The sequence below is a fragment of the Simochromis diagramma genome, unplaced genomic scaffold, assembly GCF_900408965.1.
Source record: "Simochromis diagramma unplaced genomic scaffold, fSimDia1.1 OVJJ01000416.1, whole genome shotgun sequence".
NCBI lineage: Eukaryota > Metazoa > Chordata > Actinopteri > Cichliformes > Cichlidae > Simochromis > Simochromis diagramma.
This window is the reverse complement of record NW_024387080.1, coordinates 41,967-67,090: the sequence shown is the minus strand read 5'-3', so window position 1 is coordinate 67,090 and position 25,124 is coordinate 41,967. Positions and strand designations below refer to the sequence as shown.

Genomic DNA, 25,124 nt, shown 5'->3' with positions numbered 1-25,124 from the left:
GTTTCACCTCTCATCCGAGAAGCTTCTTCAGTTCTAAGGTCAAATGGTGGAGAGTCCCAGATATAAACCTAGTGGGAGTATCCCCCCACAGAGGGACAAAAGGACCCCCTGATGATCCTCTAATCGCCTGAGCCAAGGTGTGAAACTGGGTGTGGGTCCCAATCAGCCAGAGTTTCGGGTGAGTTCATTGTGAAACCTGGCCCCACCTTATCATGCGAATTCCTGAGGTCAGATGGCCCAGGATGTGAGTGGGCGTTAAGGCGTCTGGGAAGGGATCTCAAAACTGGATTATAGATGGCAGAGAGTTGGTGTCGTAAACCACCGCCTCTGTTCAAAGATGGTCGCTCACAGTGGACATAGATGGCTTCTTTCACTCCTCTTTCAAACCATCTGTCCTCTCTGTCCAAAATGTGAACATTGGCATCCTCGAAAGAGTGTCCTTTATCCCTAAGATGCAGATGGACTGCTGAGTCTTGTCCTGTGGAGGTGGCTCTTCTGTGTTGTGCCATGCGCTTGTGAAGTGGCTGTTTGGTCTCTCCAATGTAGAGGTCTGAGCATTCCTCGCTGCACTGTACAGCATACACCACATTGTTAAGTCTGTGTTTTGGCGTTTTGTCTTTCGGGTGAACCAGTTTTTGTCTGAGCGTGTTGCTGGGTCTGAAATACACTGGGATGTCGTGCTTGGAGAAAACTCTCCTGAGTTTTTCTGATACACCGGCTACATAGGGGATGACAATGTTGTTGCGTCTGTCTTTCTTATCCTCCCTCGCTGGTGTCTGATCTTCTTTTCTGTGCCTCTTTGCTGACTTTAAGAACGCCCATTTAGGATAGCCGCACGTTTTGAGTGCTTCCTTTACATGTGTGTGTTCCTTCTTTTTTCCTTCAGGCTTAGAGGGAACATGTTCTGCCCGGTGGTGTAGGGTCCTAATTACTCCAAGTTTGTGTTCCAGAGGGTGATGGGAGTCGAACAGGAGGTACTGGTCCGTGTGTGTGGGCTTCCGGTAAACTTCGATGTTGAGGTTGCCATTCTCTTCAATGTGCACAGCGCAGTCCAGGAAAGGCAAACAGTTATCCTTTGTGTCTTCCCTGGTGAACTTTGAAGTTTGATGATCTCACACACAGCCTGTCGACAGGGGAGGGGGGCCGGCTGCTTCCAAATAGAGCACATTTCATTCATAAAGATGTAAATCCAAGCCCATATGTATTCATGATTTGAATCCTGGGTTGTGTGAAATCCCAGAAATACACCTTAGACAAAGTGAATCTGCGAACTAGGTGTAGGTCTATTAGGTTATATTGTGGCGATCGTTGAGTTGGGGAATTTGTGTTCATACTGGAGTGCAAAATTAAAACCAATGGAAGATGGACAAGAACAGTTCAAAGCCATCAGGTGCTCAGTTTAGAAAAAATAGAAAAGAAGAGGAGGAGAAACGAGCAAGAGATACAGGTAAGCAGATGTGTCATTGGATAATGGCAGGTCATCCTGAAACAATCAGAATCAGAATACTTCATTCCCTAAGGAAATAATGTGGGTTACAGTTGCTCCAAAGAGAAATGGTAAAAATAGTCCTGTTCTCATTGTATGACGAATTATGATGGCTGTTTGGTCGCCGTTTGCATACAATGCATACACTCTCTCTCTTCATATGTGTGTGTGTGTGTGTGTGTGTGTGTGTGTGTGTGTGTGTGTGTGTGTGTGTGTGTGTGTGTGTGTGTGCGTGTGTTTCTCTGGCGAAATTCAGTATGGTTCCGTCCAACAGTTTTATGTTACTGTACAATTCCTAATATGTTTTGTGTGTGGGGGGGGGGCTCCAGAGGGAGTGTTCGCCCGGGGCGCCAAACAGGCTAGGACCGCCACTGGTTGCAAGACATTAATGGCAGTTTTAAAAAAAAATGTTAAAAAATGAAAACAGTCAACGTCGAACACATTTCGTTACTTATGATGAAATAAAATGAAAGCGGATGTGCGCCAAACGTCAGTGACGCTCCTTACGCACGTTTGCTTTCATTTTCAAGTAGGGTTGATTACAGGAGAGAAGAAAAGAGTATAGAGTGATTTAAGTTTATGTTTTTTCAGGTTCTGAAATATATAAAAAGCCAAATATACTGGTCATATAAGTTGCAGAGTGTGTTATGAAAAGTCTTCAGCAGGGCAGGAGCTGTGAACGGAGAACAGAAAGTCTGTGGCGTCTACAACAATATGTAACAGAGCACTAAGGTGTCAAATAAAATGTCAAAGAGATAAATGTATAATTTATTTATCCCATCAATTAAACATACATTTCCCATTCATTCCCAAACAAGACTCAAAACATATTTTACTAATATTCCAGCTGCACATGAAACCTATCAAACCAAAGGTGCGAGCAAATAACACTACACTGCACTACACTAAACCCAGTTTAGAGACACTGCAATCAATTTACCACTGGGCACGCACTGCAAACAGTTCTGGTCTCAGCACAGCTGGGAATCAGCGGTATGCGTAACCTGCAGTCTGGATTTATAAAAGGGAAGTGGCACAAATTAATAAACGAAAAGATAAAAACGAGAGAGGTTAGTCCGCTCTTCATTCATAACAGTCTTTACGGCTGGACGGACTAACCAAAGGAAATTACAAATCAACCAAAAAGAAACATTAACTGCAGAGGAATCACAACAACAGAATATTGATCGCGCGCAGTCGATCTACAGCTTGAACACCATTAAAACGTCACACGAACAACATACCCACTCGCACCAGAGTGAGTTAATTGTCTCTGGAACTTCCTCACCGAGGAGCGCTGACCTCACCTCACACACCTACTATCTTTCAAAGTTCCTCTGCCAATCACACGGCAGAAAGCAGCAAACTGCCAGGTGACACTTGTTCCAAATAGAAACTCTACGCCGCCTATAGGTGATACTCGTAAACTACAGCTTCCACTTTGGGTATTTTTTTTCTCTTTACCGAGGAAAACGAAAGCGGCTGCCACGTGAGTGAAGAATGGGCGCAGGTATGAATGAGCAGGTGTATTTACCTTGGTTCATTGCATCATTGCATCATTTCATGTGGCCTGCATTTAGCTTTTTTAGCAGTTTCTTCATTATTAAACAGCTTGCACTTCTGCTGTACTTGTAAATCAGTTGTGATGTATTTGTGTTAACCTCATGTAACCGGTATTGGAGGGCAAACCAGGAGTATTTATCTGCTCCGATTCTGAATGAGTCTGAAATAATAATAACTGAAAAAAGCCCCCCTCAGCAAAACAAAACAAACAAACAAGAAAAGCAATCCAGCACATGTAGTACTTGCAATGACGTTATCGTTAACATATATCTGACCTGTGATCTGATCAGTTTTGTTTCATCACCTGTTCATGCATGTGGGTCCACCGTCTGCCTGCCATATGCCCGTTTCTTGACAATAATAGATGAAAATGTCCTCAAGGCAGCATTAATATCCCTGTAACACGTTACCTGTTTAGTATCAAAACGTAAGCCTATACACGATTTGGTTACAAATTAAATCATCAGTCGTGAGTTGAGTTTGTCGTCATGTTTCTTAGGTGTTCAAATGTATGTGTATCTCCAGGAATCCTCATAATGAAGTCAAACCCTCATACATCATGATATCTTATCTTCTTTAAGATATATTGTTAAGTGTGGGATATTTTTTTTATAGACGGAAATTTAAATCCCACGTGTACGACATTACAGCTTGTTGTACCTGCGGGTTTCCCAGGTATATAGAAAATGAAATATTTTCGCTCTCCTATAAATGCGGCGCTGCAGGTCTGCTCCATCAGAACACCGGGAGACATCCGAGTTTGCTTCATACAAAGGAAGTTTATACCTTTAAAAAAATGATGAACAGGATTCTTTTTGCTTGCCTGTTTCTCGCTCTGTCCACTGAAAGCTCCTCGCTAAGCTGCAGATGGATGGATCATAAATTCAGACAGCACAACGAAGAAACTCTGAATCTGCTTGATACCATGGTGAGTGTTTTAATGTTTTAATATTAGTTTATTCGTTATTTAAATAGTTTTAGAATTATTTCACTTGAGCATCTGATGACTAAAACATTCAATGTTTTTCAGGCTAAAAACGCCACTAACACCACTGAAGTGGAGGTCACTGTGGCCTTCCCTAATCATCTGTACCACCAGGTGTCCAAATCATCAGTAAGTCAACCTCAGCTTTTGCCTATTTATAGAAAAAAACATAATTTTCCCTTAGGACAGATTAATTTGGTCTTTTAAATCCACTCTTATTATTATTGAAGCATTTCTAAAGTGGTCTGTATTTGATCTTCTTCTTCTTCCAGGCTGACGATAAACTGGCTTTCACTGTTCAGATTCTGGAGGAGGTGGCTGCCCTGTTTGAGGAGGATCACAGCTCTGCATCATGGGAGGACAGCACAGTGAGGAACTTTCTCAATATTGTCAACAAACAGGCTGAAGAGATTCACTCCTGTGTAAGTTCACTTTCAGTTAGGTTTTTATTACATTCGAATATGATACTTTACATGACATGACATATTCTTAATTGTCATTTTGCTTGTAATTAAATTAGATTGGGAGCCACAGTCACAAGAAGAAAACCACAAAGCTGCACATGTACTTTAAGAGACTCTCACATCATATCCTAAAGGAAATGGTAAGATCACATCATTCTCATTAATTTGGGGTTTAGATCATCCTTAAGATAAATAGATATAATAACTTGTTTCAATAACAATAAGAATACTAATATTGGTATTTCTGTAGGATCACAGTGCTGAAGCCTGGGAGGTGATCAGGAAAGAAACCAAAGCCCATCTAATGAGAGCAGAACAGCTGGCTTCATCTCTGCACACTGCCCACTAAAACCTGTCTGTTGTCATGTCTGTGATGACGACTGTGTTAATTTAATTGCTTGTCTATTTATTTAATTTATTTATTTATTCACTTGGTTGTTTGCATATTTATTTTTGTTTTGTTTTGATTGTTTTTCTATGCTGATGAAGATTTAGGAATATTTTTTATCTTTATAATGAGCAAAATGAACATTTTGTAAAATATATTTTACTAAATAAAAGAATCTATCTTTTTACAAAGTGAATTTATTGTTTATATTACTTTTTAATATCAAAATGGTGAACTTGTAAGTTCCTTTAACCAGATTTCGATTGCAATTAAACTAAAAAATGAAAAACAAAACTCCACAGTGCTTGGAAGTTCACGAAAGTGGAATGAAAGTGTTCTTTAATGGGTTAAAAGGAAAGCCCATAATATAAGATGTAACTCTTCTGTCACTTAATCAATAAATTGATACGATTAAGACTGTTATTTCATGATGAAATAAACAAAAACGTGGATAATGTTTTTCCAGCCTTTCTGTTGTACATTGATCCAGTTTGGGCCAAATTTTAACTGATGGCCTCACATTTGGAATATTTTGACATAGAGAGGAGTTCATGGTCTCCTCAGGGACTACAAGTTGTTCATGTCTTATGGCTGCAAAACAAGTCCTCTTGTATCTGTGGCAGAAAGCTTTTACTTAGGTGTTCTCTGAATCTCAGCTCTGCATTTCGTATATGATGTTGTTCTATTACCTTCATCGGATGATGACCTCCAGCTCGCACTGGAATGCTGCACAGCCAAATGTAATGAAGTGAATGAGAATAGCACCTCCAAATCTAAGGCCATGGTGCTCAGCCAGAAAAGGATGGACTGTCCACTCGGGATCAGGGATGAGTTCCTGCCCCGAGTGGAGGAGTTTAAGTATCTTGGGGTCCTGGTCACGAGTGATGGGAGAAGGGGGAAGGACATTGACAGACAGATCAGTGCTGTGGCTGCTGTACTGGTCCATCAGGGTGAAGAGAGAGCTGAGTGTAAAGGCAAAGCTCTCAGTTTACTCGTCATACTTTATAAATCGAAAGAAACCAAACCAAAGAAAGTCTCTAAAGTGGTCTTGGTGCTCATACTCACTCCACATGAGGTATCAGTACTTCTACTTTCTATGTTATAAGAGCTTTTTGAAGAATCAAAACAATCTTTCTATATAAATCTGGACAATGTGTCTAATGTTTGATTGCACTCATTAAAAATAAGTGCAAAACCCTTATTCTTGATATTTCAGGAACAGAAAAGTCAACATATTTCAATTTGTGTGATAAGAAAATATTTATTGACTTTAACATGTAGAATAATATGAAATAGTTTATTTTAATAAAAAATTACAAAATAAATAAATAAATAAATAAATAATATACAAATATTAAAAATAGTGCAAATATCATAAATACAATAAATAAATGAAACCAACTAAGATATAATTTTAAAAATAAATTAACTAACATATTTTTAAAAAATTTATCCAAGAGATAAGTTTTAGTGGGCATTTCCCAGAGAGTTAACCAGGAATCCGCATTGACTCAGATGATCTTTTGTTATGTTCCTGATCGTCTCCCAGGCTTCAGCACTGTAACCCTACAGACAAAACAATATTATCATTATTAAAATACCAGCGGTGTAAAATCTGTCATAGCTAAATACTAAATACAGGCTCAGTAAAAAACAATAATGCAGGCTTACATTTTTCTTTAGGATTTCATTTGAGAGTCTCTTGAAATACATTTCTGTCCGCCGTTGCACCTTCTGTGTCGTGTAACTGTGGCTTCCAATCTAAATAAATCAAGAGAAATAAAACAAAATATATTTAAATAAATCATTCACCACTTTAACTTATTCACAGTTGTCAGGTCTTTTACACAAGAGAGACTGAATTCATTGTAAAATTACAAAAACAAATGAAAGTGAACTTACACAGGAGCGAAGCTCTTCAGCCTGTTTGTTCACAATATTGAGAAAGTTCTCCACTGTGTTCTCCTCCCATGGTGCAGAGCTGCGATGCTCCTCAAACAGGGCAGCCACCTCCTCCAGAATCTGAACTATGAAAGCCAGTTTATCCTCATCCTAGAAGAAGAAGAAGACGAAGATGAAGAAGAAGAGATCACTATAGGAATACTTCTTTAAAACTTCAAGATGGATAGCTGAATAGTCAAAGAACAAGAATTCACACAACTATGAGAAATTTCCCAGGGACCGAAAATCTTTGTTTGCACAGGAACAAATGTTTGAAAATAACATTGTTGTGTTTTGTCTTTGAATTATACATTTTTATGCACAGGAGTTATGACAGAGTCGTGATAAGAGACAACTCCCTTGGCTCTGTGGGAGAGAATCCCTTCGACCCTTTCATAGCTGAACAGTCTATATATAGGTAAAGACAAACTTTTGTGGATTTGCAATCACGACACTTTCCATTCTTTCATTAAAAAAGAAACAACTTTATGTAAAAAGCTGGGGATGACTTACTGTTGCTTTGGACTTCTGGTGATACAGTTGATTAGGGAAAGCCACTGTGTGCTTAATTTCAGCATCCTTAGTGGTGTTAGTAATCTGCATCACACACAAAACACGCACACACATCATATCCATGGAACTAATCAAACTATTTAAATCAATACCATGTTAAACATTATGCAAAGAAGTGCACTCACCATCATATCAAGGAAATCCAAAGCTCTGTTGTTGTACACATGGAATTGATGGTTTATGTCGTCTCGATCTTTTACAATCCATTTGCAACCTAGCAAAGAGCCCGTACTGTACATCCCGAGAAACAGGCAAGCGATGAAAATCCTGCTGATCATTTTTGAAAAATGTAGAAATTTCCTTAGTGTGAAGCAAATTTTTAGGTCTCCTGGTGTTCTGATGGAGCAAACCTCAGGCGCTTCATTTATAGCAAAGCCCAAGTACACACCTATTTCATTTTCTAATCAGCTGGATAATCGTCTCAAAAGTAAAAACATAGCAGATTTATGTCATCTTTTTAAGATTTAATATCTGTTCTTTCATTGATAGAGAGTGCAAGATTTCGTTTTCTAACTCTATCAAGTAGAAACTAGAAAAACGTGAACCAGAAAAAAGATTTATGTCATTATTTTTTTTAGTTTGTGTTTGTGGTTTTGTTGTTGTTGTTGTTGTTTATGATAATTGTGTCATATGAAGACAGTGTTGTACAAAAATTGGCTATGATATAACAAAAACTGAGGCAGCAGCAACATGAGATGACGTCAAGTTACCACATAAAAGCATAAAAACACAAATCTCCACCTCTATGTCAATCTCTTAATACTTGCGATTAACATGAAACCTTTAGGCGATTTTAAAGTAAACGTAGAACAATAGTCATTTAATTAGTTTAATTAGTTCAATTAGTTTAAATGTAATTTAATTACTGTCAAGTAAAAGTTTATTTATCCAAAATCTGTTTTTACTTCTTGATTTTAATCTTGGAAAATTGAAGCTAGGAGATTTACAGTGTGTCATTGGATAATGGCAGGTCATCCTGAAACAATCAGAATCAGAATACTTCATTAATCCCTAAGGAAATAATGTGGGTTACAGTTGCTCCAAAGAGAAATGGTAAAAATAGTAACAGTAACAGACTAAACTCCAAACAATACATTATGTTACAGATTTTAATGTTAATTAGTCATTGTCAATTGTTGATTCGTCCTGTTCTCATTGTATGACGAATTATGATGGCTGTTTGGTAGCCGTTTGCATACAATGCATACTCTCTCTCTCTTCATATGTGTGTGTGTGTGTGTTTCTCTGGTGAAATTCAGTATGGTTCCGTCCAACAGTTTTATGTTAATGTACAATTCTTAATATTTTTTGTGTGTGTGTGTGTGTGGGGGGGGGGGGACTCCAGAGGGAGTGTTCGCCCGGGGCACCAAACAGGCTAGGACCGCCACTGGTTGCAAGACATTAATGGCAGTTTTAAAAAAAAATGTTAAAAAATGAAAACAGTCAACGTCGAACACATTTCGTTACTTATGATGAAATAAAATGAAAGCGGATGTGCGCCAAACGTCAGTGACGCTCCTTACGCACGTTTGCTTTCATTTTCAAGTAGGGTTGATTACAGGAGAGAAGAAAAGAGTATAGAGTGATTTAAGTTTATGTTTTTTCAGGTTGTGAAATATATAAAAAGCCAAATATACTGGTCGTATAAGTTGCAGAGTGTGTTATGAAAAGTCTTTAGCAGGGCAGGAGCTGTGAACGGAGAACAGAAAGTCTGTGGCGTCTACAACAATATGTAACAGAGCACTAAGGTGTCAAATAAAATGTCAAAGAGATAAATGTATAATTTATTTATCCCATCAATTAAACATACATTTCCCATTCATTCCCAAACAGGACTCAAAACATATTTTACTAATATTCCAGCTGCACATGAGACCTATCAAACCAAAGGTGCGAGCAAATAACACTACCGTCACACCCAGTTTAGAGACACTGCAATCAATTTACCACTGGGCACGCACTGCAAACAATTCTGGTCTCAGCACAGCTGGGAATCAGCGGTATGCGTAACCTGCAGTCTGGATTTATAAAAGGGAAGTGGCACAAATTAATAAACGAAAAGATAAAAACGAGAGAGGTTAGTCCGCTCTTCATTCATAACAGTCTTTACGGCTGGACGGACTAACCAAAGGAAATTACAAATCAACCAAAAGAACAACTAACAATTAACTGCAGAGGAATCACAACAACAGAATATTGATCGATTTCCCCGTGCGCTGTCGATCTACAGCTTAAACACCATTAAAACTTGTCGTCACACGAACAACATACCCACTCGCACCAGAGTGAGTTAATTGTCTCTGGAACTTCCTCACCGAGGAGCGCTGACCTCACCTCACACACCTACTACCTTTTCAAAGTTCCTCTGCCAATCACACAGCAGAAAGCAGCAAACTGCCAGGTGACACTTGTTCCAAATAGAAACTCTACGCCGCCTATAGGTGATACTCGTACACTACAGCTTCCACCTTGTTTTTTTTTTTGTTTTGTTTCTCTACCTCTTCTGTTTAGTGTTAGTTAAGGTATAGATACTGTTTGCATGTTGATTTTGCTCATTTTAATGTGTACTCTTAAATAAAAGAAATAACCCAGAAATCAAAAGACACACACACACACACACGCACACACACATAATTATATATATATATATATATATATATATATATATATATATATATTAGGGGTGCAACGATATTCGTATCGATATTGAACCGTTCGATACAGTGCTTTCGGTTCAGTACGCATATGTATCAAACAATACAAAATTTGTAATTTATTTTATCAACTTTCCTTCTGACGATGCTTTCTGTGTTGAGCGCTCAGTGAATCTGCGTTCGACTACTCCGCCTAGGCTCGACAGTGCAGCCGAGGCGGAGTAGTCGAACGCAGATTCACTGAGCACTCAACACAGACAGCATAGTCAGAAGGAATAGCGCAGGGCAAGCTAGCGAGATAGAAGTTAAGCTCTCCTTGTAACATGGACCTCCCCCACCCTCATTCAGATCTGGCGTTTGGAATTATTTTGGTTTTCATGTGACGTATGACCCTGAAGGTAAGCGAGTCATGGACTAAAGTAAAACAGTATGTTGGATGTGCCATGCAATGCTCAATTACATGGGTGGGAACTAGTGTGTTAGCGCAGTTAGCTCGTTAACGTGTTGGCCGTCTAGCCCCATGCACGGGGCGATCGGCGGTAGCTCGTTAACGGAGATTTGCCGTGTTGTGGCGTTAAGGTCATTTCAACGAGATTAACCTGAAAGCACTAGTGGGAACACAACGGATATGACTGCACATTTACGCCGACATCATCCTAGTGCAAAGACAAGTGGAAGCAGAAAAAAAACAAGCAAGCATGCTACTAACTTTAGCCGAGTCATTTAGACAGCTGTTAGCACAGGATTCTCCTTATATGTTTAATATGCTGCTGAGAATATAGCCCAGAAGAAGCGGATAGTATAGCTTTTATTTTGGAAAGAGACATTTCTCTGTAATAAACTCTCTTTTCCAAAGATGAGTGATTCCTCAATCAGATACAGGGCTCGCAATATCGCTAGCCCGACGTCCCGGAGCTAGCAATTTTTTTCAGTCGGTTTACCAAAATCTATCTCTGCCCTGCCCGTCGGGCTATTGTAGGAAGGAAAAATATATGTCAATGCTTTTGCATTCTTTCAGAAATGTAGCTGGGTAATTATGTCATTGGCATCGGTGAGCCACTGTCAATATGTGACATATTGCAATCGCGTTTGAATTTGCGCTTGTTTTTTTGCTTTCACTTTGCAATCGCGCGAACTGTGTATAGAGAGCGACAGCACTGATCTGTGAGTGATGATAATTTGTGCACCAATTCCTCTGACATCATCTTATTAATTGTTAGCTTACTATGCAAACATGACAAGTGAAATCTCCCGCAGCAAGCTTAAACATGTGAGAGGTTGATCGCGCAGAGAATCGCTGAGCTTATGTGAGTGCGTGTGTAAAAGCAGCAGGATATATATTTGACTACGATGACCTGGATGACTGAGAACCTTCACAGACAGATATATATTTTAGTTCTGCTGAGCCAAATAAGACAGGTCAGGGTGAAGAAGTGACAGCCAAAGAAAAGCTTACCACAAAACGGAGAAGTTATGACAAATCAGACTATAAGGCAAAAAGAAAGTGCAGCTTTATGGTTTCATGGACAAAAGAATTTCTGTGGCTGCAATATGACGAGCTAAATAACCAGGGCTGCACATAAGTGGTCCGCAGGTGCGCATTCGCTGTCAAAATAAAAACACGCACAAGGGTTAGGGTTAAATTTAAAAACTGTACTTTTGAGTTAAAATATATATTTATAATTTTAATAAATGACAAATTAAAAAGGCATGAACATTTTTTTTGTATCGAAAAAATATCGAACCGTGACACCAAAGTATCGAACCGAACCGAACCGTGAATTTTGTGTATCGTTGCACCCCTAATATATATATATATATATATATATATATATATATATATATGGGTCTCCAGTATGAAGAGTTGGACAGCACCAGGGCCCGACATGGTTCACGCCTACTGGCTAAAGAAGCTGACTGCACTCCACGAGCGTCTGGCAGCACAAATGAACCAGCTGCTAGTTAACGAGAGACACCCGGAATGGCACTGGCACCTAGGCTGTGGAACTCTCTGCCATTGTCTTTACGCTGTCTAGACTCTACTGACTCCTTTAAAAAGCAGCTGAAGACATTTTTATACAAACGGGCTTTTAACTAATTTAATTAATTTTAACTTGTATGTCTGATCTTACTGTAAAGCACTTTGTGATTTTTATCTGTGAAATGTGCTATATAAATAAATTTTACTTACTTACTTACTTACTAACCGAAGGTCGGACGGTCCTGATCCCCAAGGACCCCAAGAAGGGACCAGTCCCCTCCAACTACCGACCAATAACCTGCCTCAGTACTACATGGAAGCTCCTGTCAGGCATCATATCGGCTAAGATGAACAGGCACATGGGTCAATACATGAGTGGGACACAGAAAGGAATTGGCAAGAATACCAGAGGCGCAAAACACCAGCTACTGGTAGACAGAACAGTCAGCCGAGACTGCAAGACCAGACTGACCAACCTGTGCACTGCCTGGATTGATTACAAGAAGGCCCATGACTCAATGCCCCACAGCTGGATACTGGAATGCCTAGAATTGTACAAGATCAATGGGACCCTAAGAGCCTTCATCAGGAACTCAATGGAGATGTGGCGTACAACACTAGAGGCCAACTCCAAGCCCATAGCACAAGTCACCATCAAGTGCGGGATCTACCAAGGAGATGCTCTGTCCCCACTGCTGTTCTGCATAGGCCTGAACCCCCTCAGTGAGATCATTAACAAGACTGGCTACGGATATCGACTACGGAACGGAGCAGTTGTCAGCCACCTCCTGTACATGGATGACATCAAGCTGTATGCCAAGAGTGAACGAGACATCGATTCACTGATCCACACTACCAGGCTATACAGCAATGACATTGGAATGTCGTTCGGACTGGAGAAGTGTAGTCGGATGGTAACAAAGAGAGGGAAGGTAGTCAGAACTGAGGGGATTGAACTACCAGAAGGCAACATTGCAGACATAGAGGACAGTTACAAGTACCTGGGGATCCCGCAGGCAAATGGGAACCATGAAGAGGCCGCTAGAAAGGCTGCAACCACCAAGTACCTGCAGAGGGTCAGGCAAGTCCTGAGGAGTCAGCTGAATGGTAAGAACAAGATCCGGGCCATCAACACGTACGCCCTGCCCGTGATCAGGTACCCTGCTGGGGTAATAGGCTGGCCAAAGGAGGAGATAGAAGCCACTGACATAAAGACAAGAAAGCTCCTTACCATGCATGGAGGGTTTCACCCCAAGTCCAGCACCCTGAGGCTGTACGCTAAGCGGAAGGAAGGGGGCCGGGGACTGGTGAGTGTCAGCACCACAGTCCAGGATGAGACAAGGAACTTTCTATATTTATATATATATAAATCTTCTAAGGTTTGTATCTGTCTTGTGTGAAACTTGTATGAAAAGCATACAAGAGTGAAAACAGATGTAAGATCCCTTGAACATTTATATAAATGAAACTTGTATGTTTTGGATACTTACTAAAACAATATATGAAAGTAATGAGAAAGTGGCCACTTTCATGAGTAAATCATATTAAGCCTCATATGATTCACTAGCAAGCTAAAGCTGATGCAAGTCTTTTATAAGTTTTTTCTATTTCTTTGCCATATGGGTAGTTTTAATAGTTTGGGAAAAGGTTTACCCTAGAAATGCTAATTATTGGTGATTGGCACAAAAAGGATGATTGTTACTAGCATTGGGATGTTAGTTAATGCTAATTACTAGCTTAAGGATAACAGTTAGTAGCTATGGGATACTAATCACCAAAAATATGCTTTCAGGACATTATTGTGCGTTGGGTGTTGGTCAGGGCTATCCAGAATGACAAGTGGGACATTGAATGACCAAATTTAAAAATGTATGCAGTGATTTGTGTGTAATCTTTGAGGACTCAAAAACACGTGCTTCAGTCCACACACAAATACGAAGCAATTTAACCACATGTATAACAATTTTACAAATGCGTATATCCAAACCTAAACAAATTGTGCATAAATAATCACTATTTATTAAGCTCAGCTCCACGAATTGGATAATCTTCTCGTTCAAAAACCTTTCTGTGCGTAGAAATGTCTAAAACTTCACGTAACATCTCTCTTGCTGGTTTACAGAACCTTACATGTATGTGCTTCACCTCATACACACAGATAGCATGGTGGGCTTTTGAGACAAATTTCTCACTGTCAACTTCCCTGAGCTGCTTTCATGTCCCATTGCAAAACTTGGACATCTGGGCTTTGTCTCTATTCCTGCATTCTTTTATTTTTATATTTATTGGTTTTCTTTTAATAAAGCAGGCGTTAATTTTTCTAAATGAACAGAACAGCTCACTTCACTTCTGTATGCTGACAAACATGTGACCTATACTGTAAGACTGCTCCTGCTTGTTTCTCCTTTGTTGTGATTTAATTTGATGTTGTGTAGCCACGCAGAGACAGTTTGCATATATTAGAATGTTAAGTTCCGTGATGTCATCAAAACAGTTTTAAAAAGGGACCTTTCAAAGTTCCAACTACATACAAAATCAAATAGTTAAAAGTGAGTTTAGTCCAGGGAGAACAATTTTGAACCAGTTTCCGATATGTCGTCAAAATCTTGGCCGACCTTTGCTACGCCACGTGCTGTGGGTGTAAGTAAATATCTAGGTGAGTGAAGTCTCCTTTACCTGTCAATTCATCTTAAATTACAGGCTTTTACTTCAGGTGCTTTGATTCAGCAGTAACAAACAGATTTTTTTACAAACTGCAGAACGCCACACTGAGCCCTGGTCCTTCAGGATAGAGGACAGGACGTCAGATGGGCGAATCAAGAGCTCCAAAAGAAAAGATGGTTCCACAGAGAGATTGGAAAAAGCTTCCAAAACACGAAAGGACAGCGAAAGTCCAACCCCAGGCCCCAGCCATGTTTTCTTTGAGAAGTGTAAGTGAGACATTCACAGAGATTATTTTTTGTTTTATAGTTTCTGATCATCTGTAGGCCTGTGTGGAGTTCAGAGGTCTAATTGATTTTTGTTTATGCAGCTGCTTCCAGAAAGAAGAGCAGCAAACAAAAGAACAGCGATGGAACAAAGGAACCACGCAGTAAAAAGAGGAGGACATCAAGCTCACAGGAGGAGTCTAACAACTCCATCTATGAGACAGATGATCCTTTACCTAGCACATACAACGGTCACACTACAGGTAAGAAAAAGTTCAAATCACACCTTAAACGAGAGCCTCTTTCCCAAGCTCTCAGAATTTAGCTGGCATCCATCTGGTAATCACTAGAAAGTTTCCAACAGAGCCTGTACGAATGTGTAAAATGAGACGATGTCAGCTTTCCTACATGCAACTAATCCCAACCCCGTGTTTGTTTTGTCTCTCTGTAGAGGACTTTGAAGAAAAATATGACGAGCAGGATATGCTGGGTGAAGGACAGTATGGGGAAGTGTTCTTTGGAAAACGTAGAGAAGACAACTTCCCAGTATGGCTTCTTATGTGTGCACTTTACGCATGTTTTCTTGTAGTTCATCCTGTTCTCTACGTGCTTTTTCTCAAACACATTTTCTCTTTAATGCAGGTGGTAATAAAACATGTTCCTCAGAAGTTGCTCTACCGCCAGCCAATGGTATGAGATGTTTGTCTTTTTCGGTTGTTTTTCGGGCAGCATGTACCTCAAACAGCCTAATGTTTGACAACTGACCCTGATGTTCTGTTTCTAAAGCTTCTTAATGGTAGAATGACCAAGATTCCTCTGGAGGTGGCATTGCTGATAAAAGTGGGGGCAGGACCAGAGGCTACAAGCAGCAATGTGACCCCAGTTTTACTCGACTGGTATGACTTAGAAAAAGAACTTATTATGGTCTTTGAAGGGGGCAAAAACAACATAGACTTGGACGTTTACCTGTCAAACAGAAGAGAAAGGATTTGTGAGAGCGACATTAAGGTCAGTGAGTAGCAAGAATAAAATATTTGTCTTTTATGAATAATTTAGATCTTATGGTTTTAACGTATCTTTCGTTTGTCTGTCAGGCCATAATGAGACAGTTGGTAGATGCAGCCACTGAAATGCACTCCAAGGGTGTTTTCCATCAAGACATTAAGACAGACAATATTATAATTGAAAACTCAGCTGAACGTTTAGCACATCGGCGTGTCAAATACATTGATTTTGGCTGTGGAGTCTTTTTTACACCAGAAGCAGTCACTCGAAGAAATGGTAGGTCATCAGCCTCATTGTTTACATGTTCTTGCCTGCCCACACGCCTTGTGTCCACATTCATTTCTTACCATTAATAATTTCTCTTTGGATTTTAGGGAGAAAATCACCGGCTCTAAACTTGCTGTTTAACGCCACCAAAGCTGATTGCATCACAGTTTTGCAGCTGGGCAGAGTGATGGATAGGCTGTTACACAACATCACCTCTTCCAAGAACATGTATTCGAAGCGTACTGATATTTCAGAAAGTAAGCCAGATGTTAATTCTTTAACCTGTCATGATTTGCGTTACAAAACAGAAAATTCTGTTTAATGTGTTATCTGTATCGGTAATGCACATATCGATTTTTGTATGACAAACGTGAACCCCACCCTCTATTATATTTCCAAACAGACTGCGAGAGTTTTCTGTTAGGTTGCCTGGCAGCCAATAATGAAGACCGCCTCACCCTAGAGGAACTTCGAAATCATCCCTGGTTCAAATGACTTATCGACTCCAAGCACAACAGGGTTACAGAGCATAAGCTCTAACAGAGAAGTATTTGGTCAAATTCTGAAGCCATGTCACATATCTGTGTATGTTTTTAACAATTATGTCATTTTTACAGTCCTGCCCCTGTAGAGGCACCCCACAAAAACCACGAGATCGAAGTGGAACTTCCATGTATTGTCTTTTCCATACATGGTTTCTGTCCATAAATGGAAAATACCCCACCCACCCCCAGCAATCCGTGGAAAGGGGATCTCTCTTTGAATTGCCTTTCCCGAGGTTTCTTCTCAAGTTTTTGAGGAGTTTTTCCTCGTCTTCTTAGAGAGCTTGTGCTGGGTTAAAAAGAGTTGCTACTATGAACCCGAGTTATAAATACAGGTGCATAGTAGCAACCTGTATTGCTACACTGATCAATAATTAATTGATCAGTGATCAATTAATTATTCATGAATCAATTTAACCAAAAAATTGGACAAATCTAAAGAAATGTATTAATCAGGGAATTAGCAGCAACAGTAATTGGACAATCTAAATTTATCAGTTAATTAATAAATAAATCTGAATAATTCATCTTGCATCGCCTGTCTGCTTATATCACATAAACCTTTCACTGAAATTGATTTAATTTGTTATAATTATAATACTTATTTGTTTGTACTAATGCATCACAATTTCTTTTAAAGTTAAAGTGTGTGAATTTCCCGTCTTAAACACGTCAGTGTGATCATCCTGTCCTGTCATGCTAAGAAATGCAGTTGTGAGTTTTCATTGCTTCACTTGGACGAAACGCCCAAACACAAAAATGGTCCAGTGCTGTTTCTGACCAGAACACTGCAGGTTTAATGTCTTATAAAACATAAATCTATGTAATCCACACATACAATTCACCATGATGGGAGGACAACGTACCTCACCGCCCTTATCTCAAAAGTTGACCCTAATGTGACCGCTAAGCAACTTGTGAACTCTGCAGTCTGCATTGAAGGTCATGCTCTGGTTCATCTCTCTACCATCAGGTCTTGGAGTGTCTCATTTTACTGCATTAGCTCAAGTTCAATCGTGACAGCAACAACTGCTGTGAGTGCCTTCTGAAGTCTGCGAACTGGTTCACTTGACAATGTTTGTGCGTTTTTTGCTCTTTACAGCATTTTAGTGCAATTATCTAACAAATGAAATGGATTTATGCTTAATCGACGAGACCATCCAAGAAGGTTTTGTTTCAGCTGATGTGTAAAATTCTATTATATTACATGTGTATGCTACATACCACAGGTTATACACAAAGCCTGTCCTTTGTTTAGCTTTAGAATGGCTACACAAGACAAAAACATTAAATGCACTCATCTGCAATCTTTGCTATTTGCCACTCAGTGTCCGAGCAAGGTGTCAATTAGGGATGTGCTGATCATGTTTTTTTGCCCTCGAGTCTGAGTCATTTGATTTTGAGTACCTACCGATACCGAGTCCCGATCCGATACTTCAATAATACATAAAAAAAGAATAAAGCAGAACGAAGAAACAGATCCTGGATGTTCCTCATTTTTTTTATTTAATTCACTTTATTTTAACGTTCAACAACTCTGTTAACAAACAAAGCACTTTTGTGAGGTAGCTTGAACAATCAAGTAATAAATAACATAAATTCTTCACTTATGGACTTTAGTGCAACAGTAAATATAAAAAAAGACTAATATAACAACAAATAGCACCTCAACTTAAATATCCGGCAGGCATGTAAACAAATAAAAAAATAAAAGTGCCACAGTGTTTGCAAAGCTAGTAATGTGGTTTTAGAAACTGCACTCCTAACTCTTACTGTCATCATAGCAGTAAGTTTCACAGAAGGAAATGTGTGTTTTCTCTTAATGAAAACTAACATCTCTACCTTGTCAGGTTTGAGCCTGTTTCTGTTCTCATCAGTGACGTTTGCAACGGCACTAAAGTCTCTCACTGTCCACAGAGCTACAGGGGGCACTGAGATATTGGGTTGCAGCCATAGAGGGAAACTGGTTAGCATGTTCTTTCTAGTACTGAAGTGGGTCGCTTTTCCAAGTTTACATATCTCACAGTTTGCTATGGCAATGTTGTTATCATCAACTTTATAATACCTCCAGACTGCAGACGAAAAATGTTGGAACACTGAGATACTAGTTGTTTCGCCGTCATTGTGGATGTTGGATATCGAAGAATCCATAGGTCTCTCATCCTATTCATGTAACCCCTACCTTGTTGATCCGGGCGACGTCCGAGCCGGCATGCCTTCATATTTATCTGTCTCGCTCATGTCTGCGGTAGGCTTGCTTAGCATAGGGAGTCTATATATATATATATGTATATATATATAAACACCCAGCACGCCCCTGCGGGCGGTTTATCCTTCAAGCTCGGGTCCTCTACCAGAGGCCTGGGACCTTGAGGGTCCTGCGCAGTATCTTAGCTATATATATATATATATATATATATATATATATATATATATATGTATGTGTGTGTGTGTGTGTGTGTGTGTGTGTGTGATATATACAATATTATATATATATATATATATATATAATATAATATATATATATATACTAATATATATGTGTGTGGTGTATACAGTATATAATATACTATATATATATATATTATAGCAGATATTCCAAGGAAAGGGTCGTCCAGTATGAACGACGTTGGATAGCACCCAGGGCCCGACAGGGTTCACGCCTAATGGCCTAACGAAGTCTGACTGCACTCCACGAGCGTCTGGCAGCACAAATAACCAGCTGCTAGATTACGGAGAGACAACCCGGAATGGCTAACCCGAAGGTCCGTGACGGTCCTGATCCCAAGGACTCCAAGGAAGGGACCGTCCCCTCCAACTACCAACCATACCTGCCTCAGTACTACAGGGAAGCTCCTGTCAGGCATCATATAGGCTAGATAAACAGGCCCATGGGTCAATACAGGAGCGGGACACAGAAAGGAATTGGCAAGGAATACCAGAGGCGCAAAACACCAGCTACTGGTAGGGACAGAACAGTCAGCCGAGACTGCAAGACCAGACTGACCAACCTGTGCACTGCCTGGATTGATTACAAGAAGGCCTATGAATCAATGCCCCACAGCTGGATACTGGAATGCCTAGAAATTGTACAAGATCAATGGGACCCTAAGAGCCTTCATCAGGAACTCATGGGGATGTGGCGTACAAAACTAGAGGCCAACTCCAAGCCCATAGCACAAGTCACCATCAAGTGCGGGATCTACCAAGAGATGCTCTGTCCCCACTGCTGTTCTGCATAGGCCTGAACCCCCTCAGTGAGATCATTAACAAGACTGGCTACGGATACCGACTACGGAACGGAGCAGTTGTCAGCCACCTCCTGTACATGGATGACATCAAGCTGTATGCCAAGAGTGAACGAGACATCGATTCACTGATCCACACTACCAGGCTATACAGCAATGACATTGGAATGTCGTTCGGACTGGAGAAGTGTAGTCGGATGGTTAACAAAGAGAGGGAAGGTAGTCAGAACTGAGGGGATTGAACTACCAGAAGGCAACATTGCAGACATAGAGGACAGTTACAAGTACCTGGGATCCGCAGGCAAATGGGAACCATGAAGAGGCCGCTAGAAAGGCTGCAAACCACCAAGTACCTGCAGAGGGTCAGGCAAGTCCTGAGAGTCAAGCTGAATGGTAAGAACAAGATCCGGGCCATCAACACATACGCCCTGCCCGTGATCAGATGTACCCTGCTGGGGTAATAGGCTGGCCAAAGGAGGAGATAGAAGCCACTGACATAAAGACAAGAAAGCTCCTTACCATGCATGGAGGGTTTCACCCCCAAGTCAGCACCCTGAGGCTGTACGCTAAGGGAAGGAAGGGGGCCGGGGACTGGTGAGTGTCAGCACCACAGTCCAGGAGAGACAAGGAACTTTCTATATTTATATATATATAAATCTTCTAAGGTTTGTATCTGTCTTGTGTGAAACTTGTATGAAAAGCATACAAGAGTGAAAACAGATGTAAGATCCCTTGAACATTTATATAAATGAAACTTGTATGTTTTGGATACTTACTAAAACAATATATGAAAGTAATGAGAAAGTGGCCACTTTCATGAGTAAATCATATTAAGCCTCATATGATTCACTAGCAAGCTAAAGCTGATGCAAGTCTTTTATAAGTTTTTTCTATTTCTTTGCCATATGGGTAGTTTTAATAGTTTGGGAAAAGGTTTACCCTAGAAATGCTAATTATTGGTGATTGGCACAAAAAGGATGATTGTTACTAGCATTGGGATGTTAGTTAATGCTAATTACTAGCTTAAGGATAACAGTTAGTAGCTATGGGATACTAATCACCAAAAATATGCTTTCAGGACATTATTGTGCGTTGGGTGTTGGTCAGGGCTATCCAGAATGACAAGTGGGACATTGAATGACCAAATTTAAAAATGTATGCAGTGATTGTGTGTAATCTTTGAGGACTCAAAAAACACGTGCTTCAGTCCACACACAAATACGAAGCAATTTAACCCACATGTATAACAAGTTTACAAATGCGGATATCCAAACCTAAACAAATTGTGCATAAATAATCACTATTTATTAAGCTCAAAAAGCTTTTCCCCAAGAATTGGATTATCTTCTCGTTCAAAAACCTTTCTGTGCGTAGAAATGTCTAAAACTTCACGTAACAATCTCTCTTGCTGGTTACAGAACCTTACATGTATGTGCTTCACCTCATACACACAGATAGCATGGTGGGCTTTGAGACAAATTTCTCACTGTCAACTTCCCTGAGCTGCTTTCATGTCCCATTGCAAAACTTGGACATCTGGGCTTTGTCTCTATTCCTGCATTCTTTTTATTTTTATATTTATTGGTTTTCCTTTTAATAAAGCAGGCGTTAATTTTTCTAAATGAACAGAACATCTCACTTCACTTCTGTATGCTGACAAACATGTGACCTATACTGTAAGACTGCTCCTGCTTGTTTCTCCTTTGTTGTGATTTAATTTGATGTTGTGTAGCCCGCAGAGACAGTTTTGCATATATTAGAAATGTAAGTTCCGGATGTCATCAAAACAGTTGTAAAAAGGGACCTTTCAAAGTTCCAACTACATACAAAATCAAATAGTTAAAAGTGAGTTTAGTCCAGGGAGAACAATTTTGAACCAGTTTCCGATAAAGGGGGAATTTCTCCCTTCCCACAGAGCCAAGGGAGTTGTCTCTTACTCACGACCTGTCATAACTCCTGTGCATAAAAATGTATAATTCAAAGACAAAACACAACAATGTTATTTTCAAACATTTGTTCCTGTGCAAACAAAGATTTTCGGTCCCTGGGAAATTTCTCATAGCTGTGTGGATTCTTGTTACTTTGATATTCATCTTGAAGTTTTAAGAAGAGTATTTCCTATAGTGGATCTCTTCTTCTCATCTTCAGCTTCTCTTTCTTCTAGGATGAGGATAAAACTGGCTTTCATAGTTCAGATTCTGAAGGAGCGGTTTGCCCTGTTTGAGGAGCATCGCAGCTCTGCACCATGGGAGGCGAACACAGTGGAGAATTTCTCACTATTGTCGACAAAAGGGCTGAAGAGCTTAACTCTGTGTAAGCCACTTTTTATTTCAATGACAATGAAGATTGGCAATTTTATTTTTTTTAAATTTTACAATAATTCAGTCTATTTATATATATCATCTTTCAGGATCTCTGAAACAAAAATTGAATAAGTTTGAAAGTGGTGAAGATGTATCTAAAATATTTTGTTCTTCCTTGTGGGTTTATTTAGGTATGGAAGCCCAAGCAAACACGACACAGCGGACAAGCATTTCACCGAGTTCTCGTCAAATGAAACCCGAAAGGCCAGATTGTAAGTCTGACATTATTTTAAGTTAACTAACCTGTAAATTCAATATGGAAGCAGATTTTACAAACCGCTGGTATTTTTAATATATGATAATATTGTGTTTGGTCTGTAGGTTACAGTGCTGAAGACCTGGGAGACGAAGCAGGAACATAACAGAAGATGCATCTGAGTCGATGCGGCATCCCTGGTTTAAGTCTCTGGAAAGCCCATAAGAAACTCGTCTTTCGGATAAATTTTTAAAATGTATTTGTATTTCTTAACTTGGTTTAATTTTAATTTAATTGTATTCAGAATATTGAAAACTAATATTTATTTTTGTATTATGATTTATTGTCATTTATTTTATTAGTTTTCTGAACATTTTCCAGTAAGTAACCTAGACATAGTATTTGATATGTTAAAGTCAATAAATATTTTCTTATCACAAACAAATTGGAAATATGTATGATGTTTTCTTATGTTTCCTGAAAACTCGAAGAATAAGGGTGTATGGCAACTATTTTTAAAAAGAGTGCAATCAAACATTAGGACAAACATTGTCCAGATTTATATAGAAAGAGTGGTGTTTTGGAGTCTTCAAAGAAGCTCTTATTATAACAAGAGAAGTAGAAGTACTGATCCTCATGTGGAGTGAGTATGAGCACACAGACCATTTAAGAAGAACTTTCTTTGGTTTGATTTCTTTTGTTGGTTTGATAAAAGTAGACCGAGTAAATTGAAAGAGCCTGTTGCCTTTACAACTCAGCTCGCTCTTTGCACCGCTGATTGGACGAGTACAGCGCCGCAAGCACTGCCGACCGTGGCTTCAGGGGGTGGAATCGCGAATCTGTAAACGCGGAAAGGTCGCCGGTTCATCCCTGGGCTCTCTGTCTGGGTCGTTGTGTCCCTGGGCAAGACACTTTAACCCACTACTTGCCTACTGGATGTTGGCCAGAGAGGGCCGAGTGGCCAAATAATGGCACACCTCGCTTTTCCTGTCAGCCTGGCCCCAGGGCAGCTGTGGCTACAACTGTAAGCTTGCCTCCACACAGTTGTATGAATTGAGAGTGAAATGAATTATGGTAGTGAAAGCGCTTTGGGTTTTCCTTAAAAGCAGGCTAATAATAAATCGCAATCCAATTATTATTTATTATTAGTCTGTCTGTCAATGTCCTTCCCCCGTCTCGCCATCACTCGCATGAACAGGACCGCCAAGATACTTAAAACTCCTCCACTCGGGCGAGAGAACTCATCCCCTGATCACGAGTGGACAGTCCACCCTTTTCTGGCTGAGGCACCATGGCCTTAGATTTGGAGGTGCTATTCTCATTATTCACTTCAGTACATTTGGCTGGTGCAGCCATTCCAGTGCGAGCCGGAGGTCACAGCCGATGAAGGCAAGAGAACAACATCATATACGAATGCAGAGCTGAAGATTCAGAAGAACATCTGAGCCTATCTGCCACTTGGCTACACTAGAAAATTCTCTAAATACAAAATTATGAAACAGAACCCGGTGACAAAGGGCGGCCCTGGTGGAATCCATCACCCAACCGGAAACCAGTCTGACTTTGCTTATTGCTGGCTATGCGGACCAAGCCCTGAATGGTGTATAGAGAATTGAGTGGTCATAGCAATGGGCCAAACAGCCCATACTCTGAAGTACCCTTCCACAAGACACTCTGAGGGACATGGTCGAGTGCCTTCTCCGGGGCCACAAAGCCCAGGTAGACTGGTTGGAACAAACTCCCAGCGCACCCTCAAGTCCTCAAAGAGAGATAAGAGCTGGTCCAGTTTGTGTCCACGATCAGGATGTAAACTGCATTGTCCCAAGGTCGACTAACTGCCACCTCAGAGAGTACCACCCCTGATCTGGTAAATGGACTGATTCTTATATAGCACTTTTCTACTCTGGACCGAGTACTCAAAGCCTTCGAATACAACATGCCTCATTCACCCATTCAACCCACTACATACAAGCACTTTCAAGTGCAACCTAAACTACATTCACACACATTCATACTCCGATGAATGCAACTCAGGGTTAGTATCTTGCCCAAGGCATGCAGACTGGGAAAGCACAAGGATCGAACAACCAACCTTCCGATCAGTAGCTGATCGCTGCTTACCACCATGAGCCCAGCCACCCCACACAAAGTAAAAGTAGACTGATGCAGTACAGGAGCACAATGCCTATACAAATATACCTATATCATGCATAAAAGAACGTGAAAAGGGTACAATACTTCTTCAATTCTAAAGTTTTTCCATAGTTCGAGCATTAAAATAAATAAAAGAGTAAATAAATAAATTTGGTCATTTTCCAGTTTTGTAAAATAACAAAAAGTAATACTTCACAAGCACCACATCTGAAAAAGTATTTTTAGCACAGATCAACAAGAGGACTTGTTTTGCAGCCATTAAGACGTGGAACAACTGTGTCACCTGAGGAGACACATAGAACTCCTCCTCTATAAAATATTCCAAATGTGAGGCCACAGTTTAAACAGTTTGGCCCAAACTGGGATCAATGTAACAACAGAAAGGCG

At 40.1% G+C, this 25,124-nt stretch overlaps 3 protein-coding genes across 4 annotated transcripts in view; 2 read left to right on the top strand and 1 right to left on the bottom strand.

Moving 5' to 3' along the window:
- The first annotated feature begins 3,845 nt into the window (after positions 1-3,845).
- On the top strand, positions 3,846-4,847 carry LOC120742404 (interferon a3-like). Its single transcript, XM_040045699.1, has 5 exons — positions 3,846-3,977; positions 4,080-4,163; positions 4,307-4,456; positions 4,555-4,638; positions 4,749-4,847. The coding sequence occupies exons 1-5, from the start codon at positions 3,846-3,848 to the stop codon at positions 4,845-4,847; spliced, it is 549 nt and encodes a 182-aa protein (XP_039901633.1).
- A 1,440-nt stretch (positions 4,848-6,287) lies between these two features.
- The window catches only part of LOC120742413 (interferon a3-like), a 31,020-nt gene continuing 12,183 nt past the window's right edge, over positions 6,288-25,124 (bottom strand). The window contains exons 2-4 of the mRNA XM_040045708.1: positions 6,789-6,938; positions 6,558-6,647; positions 6,288-6,452 (exon numbers count right to left, since the gene is read on the bottom strand). Coding sequence (XP_039901642.1) covers positions 6,354-6,452; positions 6,558-6,647; positions 6,789-6,938 — 339 coding nt within the window. The 3' untranslated portion in view covers positions 6,288-6,353. The remainder of the gene's footprint in view (positions 6,453-6,557; positions 6,648-6,788; positions 6,939-25,124) is intronic.
- On the top strand, positions 13,503-17,252 carry LOC120742412 (serine/threonine-protein kinase pim-2-like). Of its 2 annotated transcripts, XM_040045707.1 has the most exons (9): positions 13,505-14,691; positions 14,795-14,965; positions 15,067-15,225; positions 15,414-15,508; positions 15,605-15,652; positions 15,749-15,970; positions 16,057-16,243; positions 16,342-16,491; positions 16,638-17,252. In XM_040045707.1, exons 1-9 carry the CDS (start codon positions 14,628-14,630, stop codon positions 16,727-16,729), a joined length of 1,188 nt encoding a protein of 395 aa, XP_039901641.1. In that variant the 5' UTR covers positions 13,505-14,627; the 3' UTR covers positions 16,730-17,252. The 2 variants fall into 2 exon arrangements, with proteins under 2 accessions (XP_039901640.1, XP_039901641.1); XM_040045706.1 differs by having other exon boundaries at positions 13,503-14,691; positions 15,414-15,652.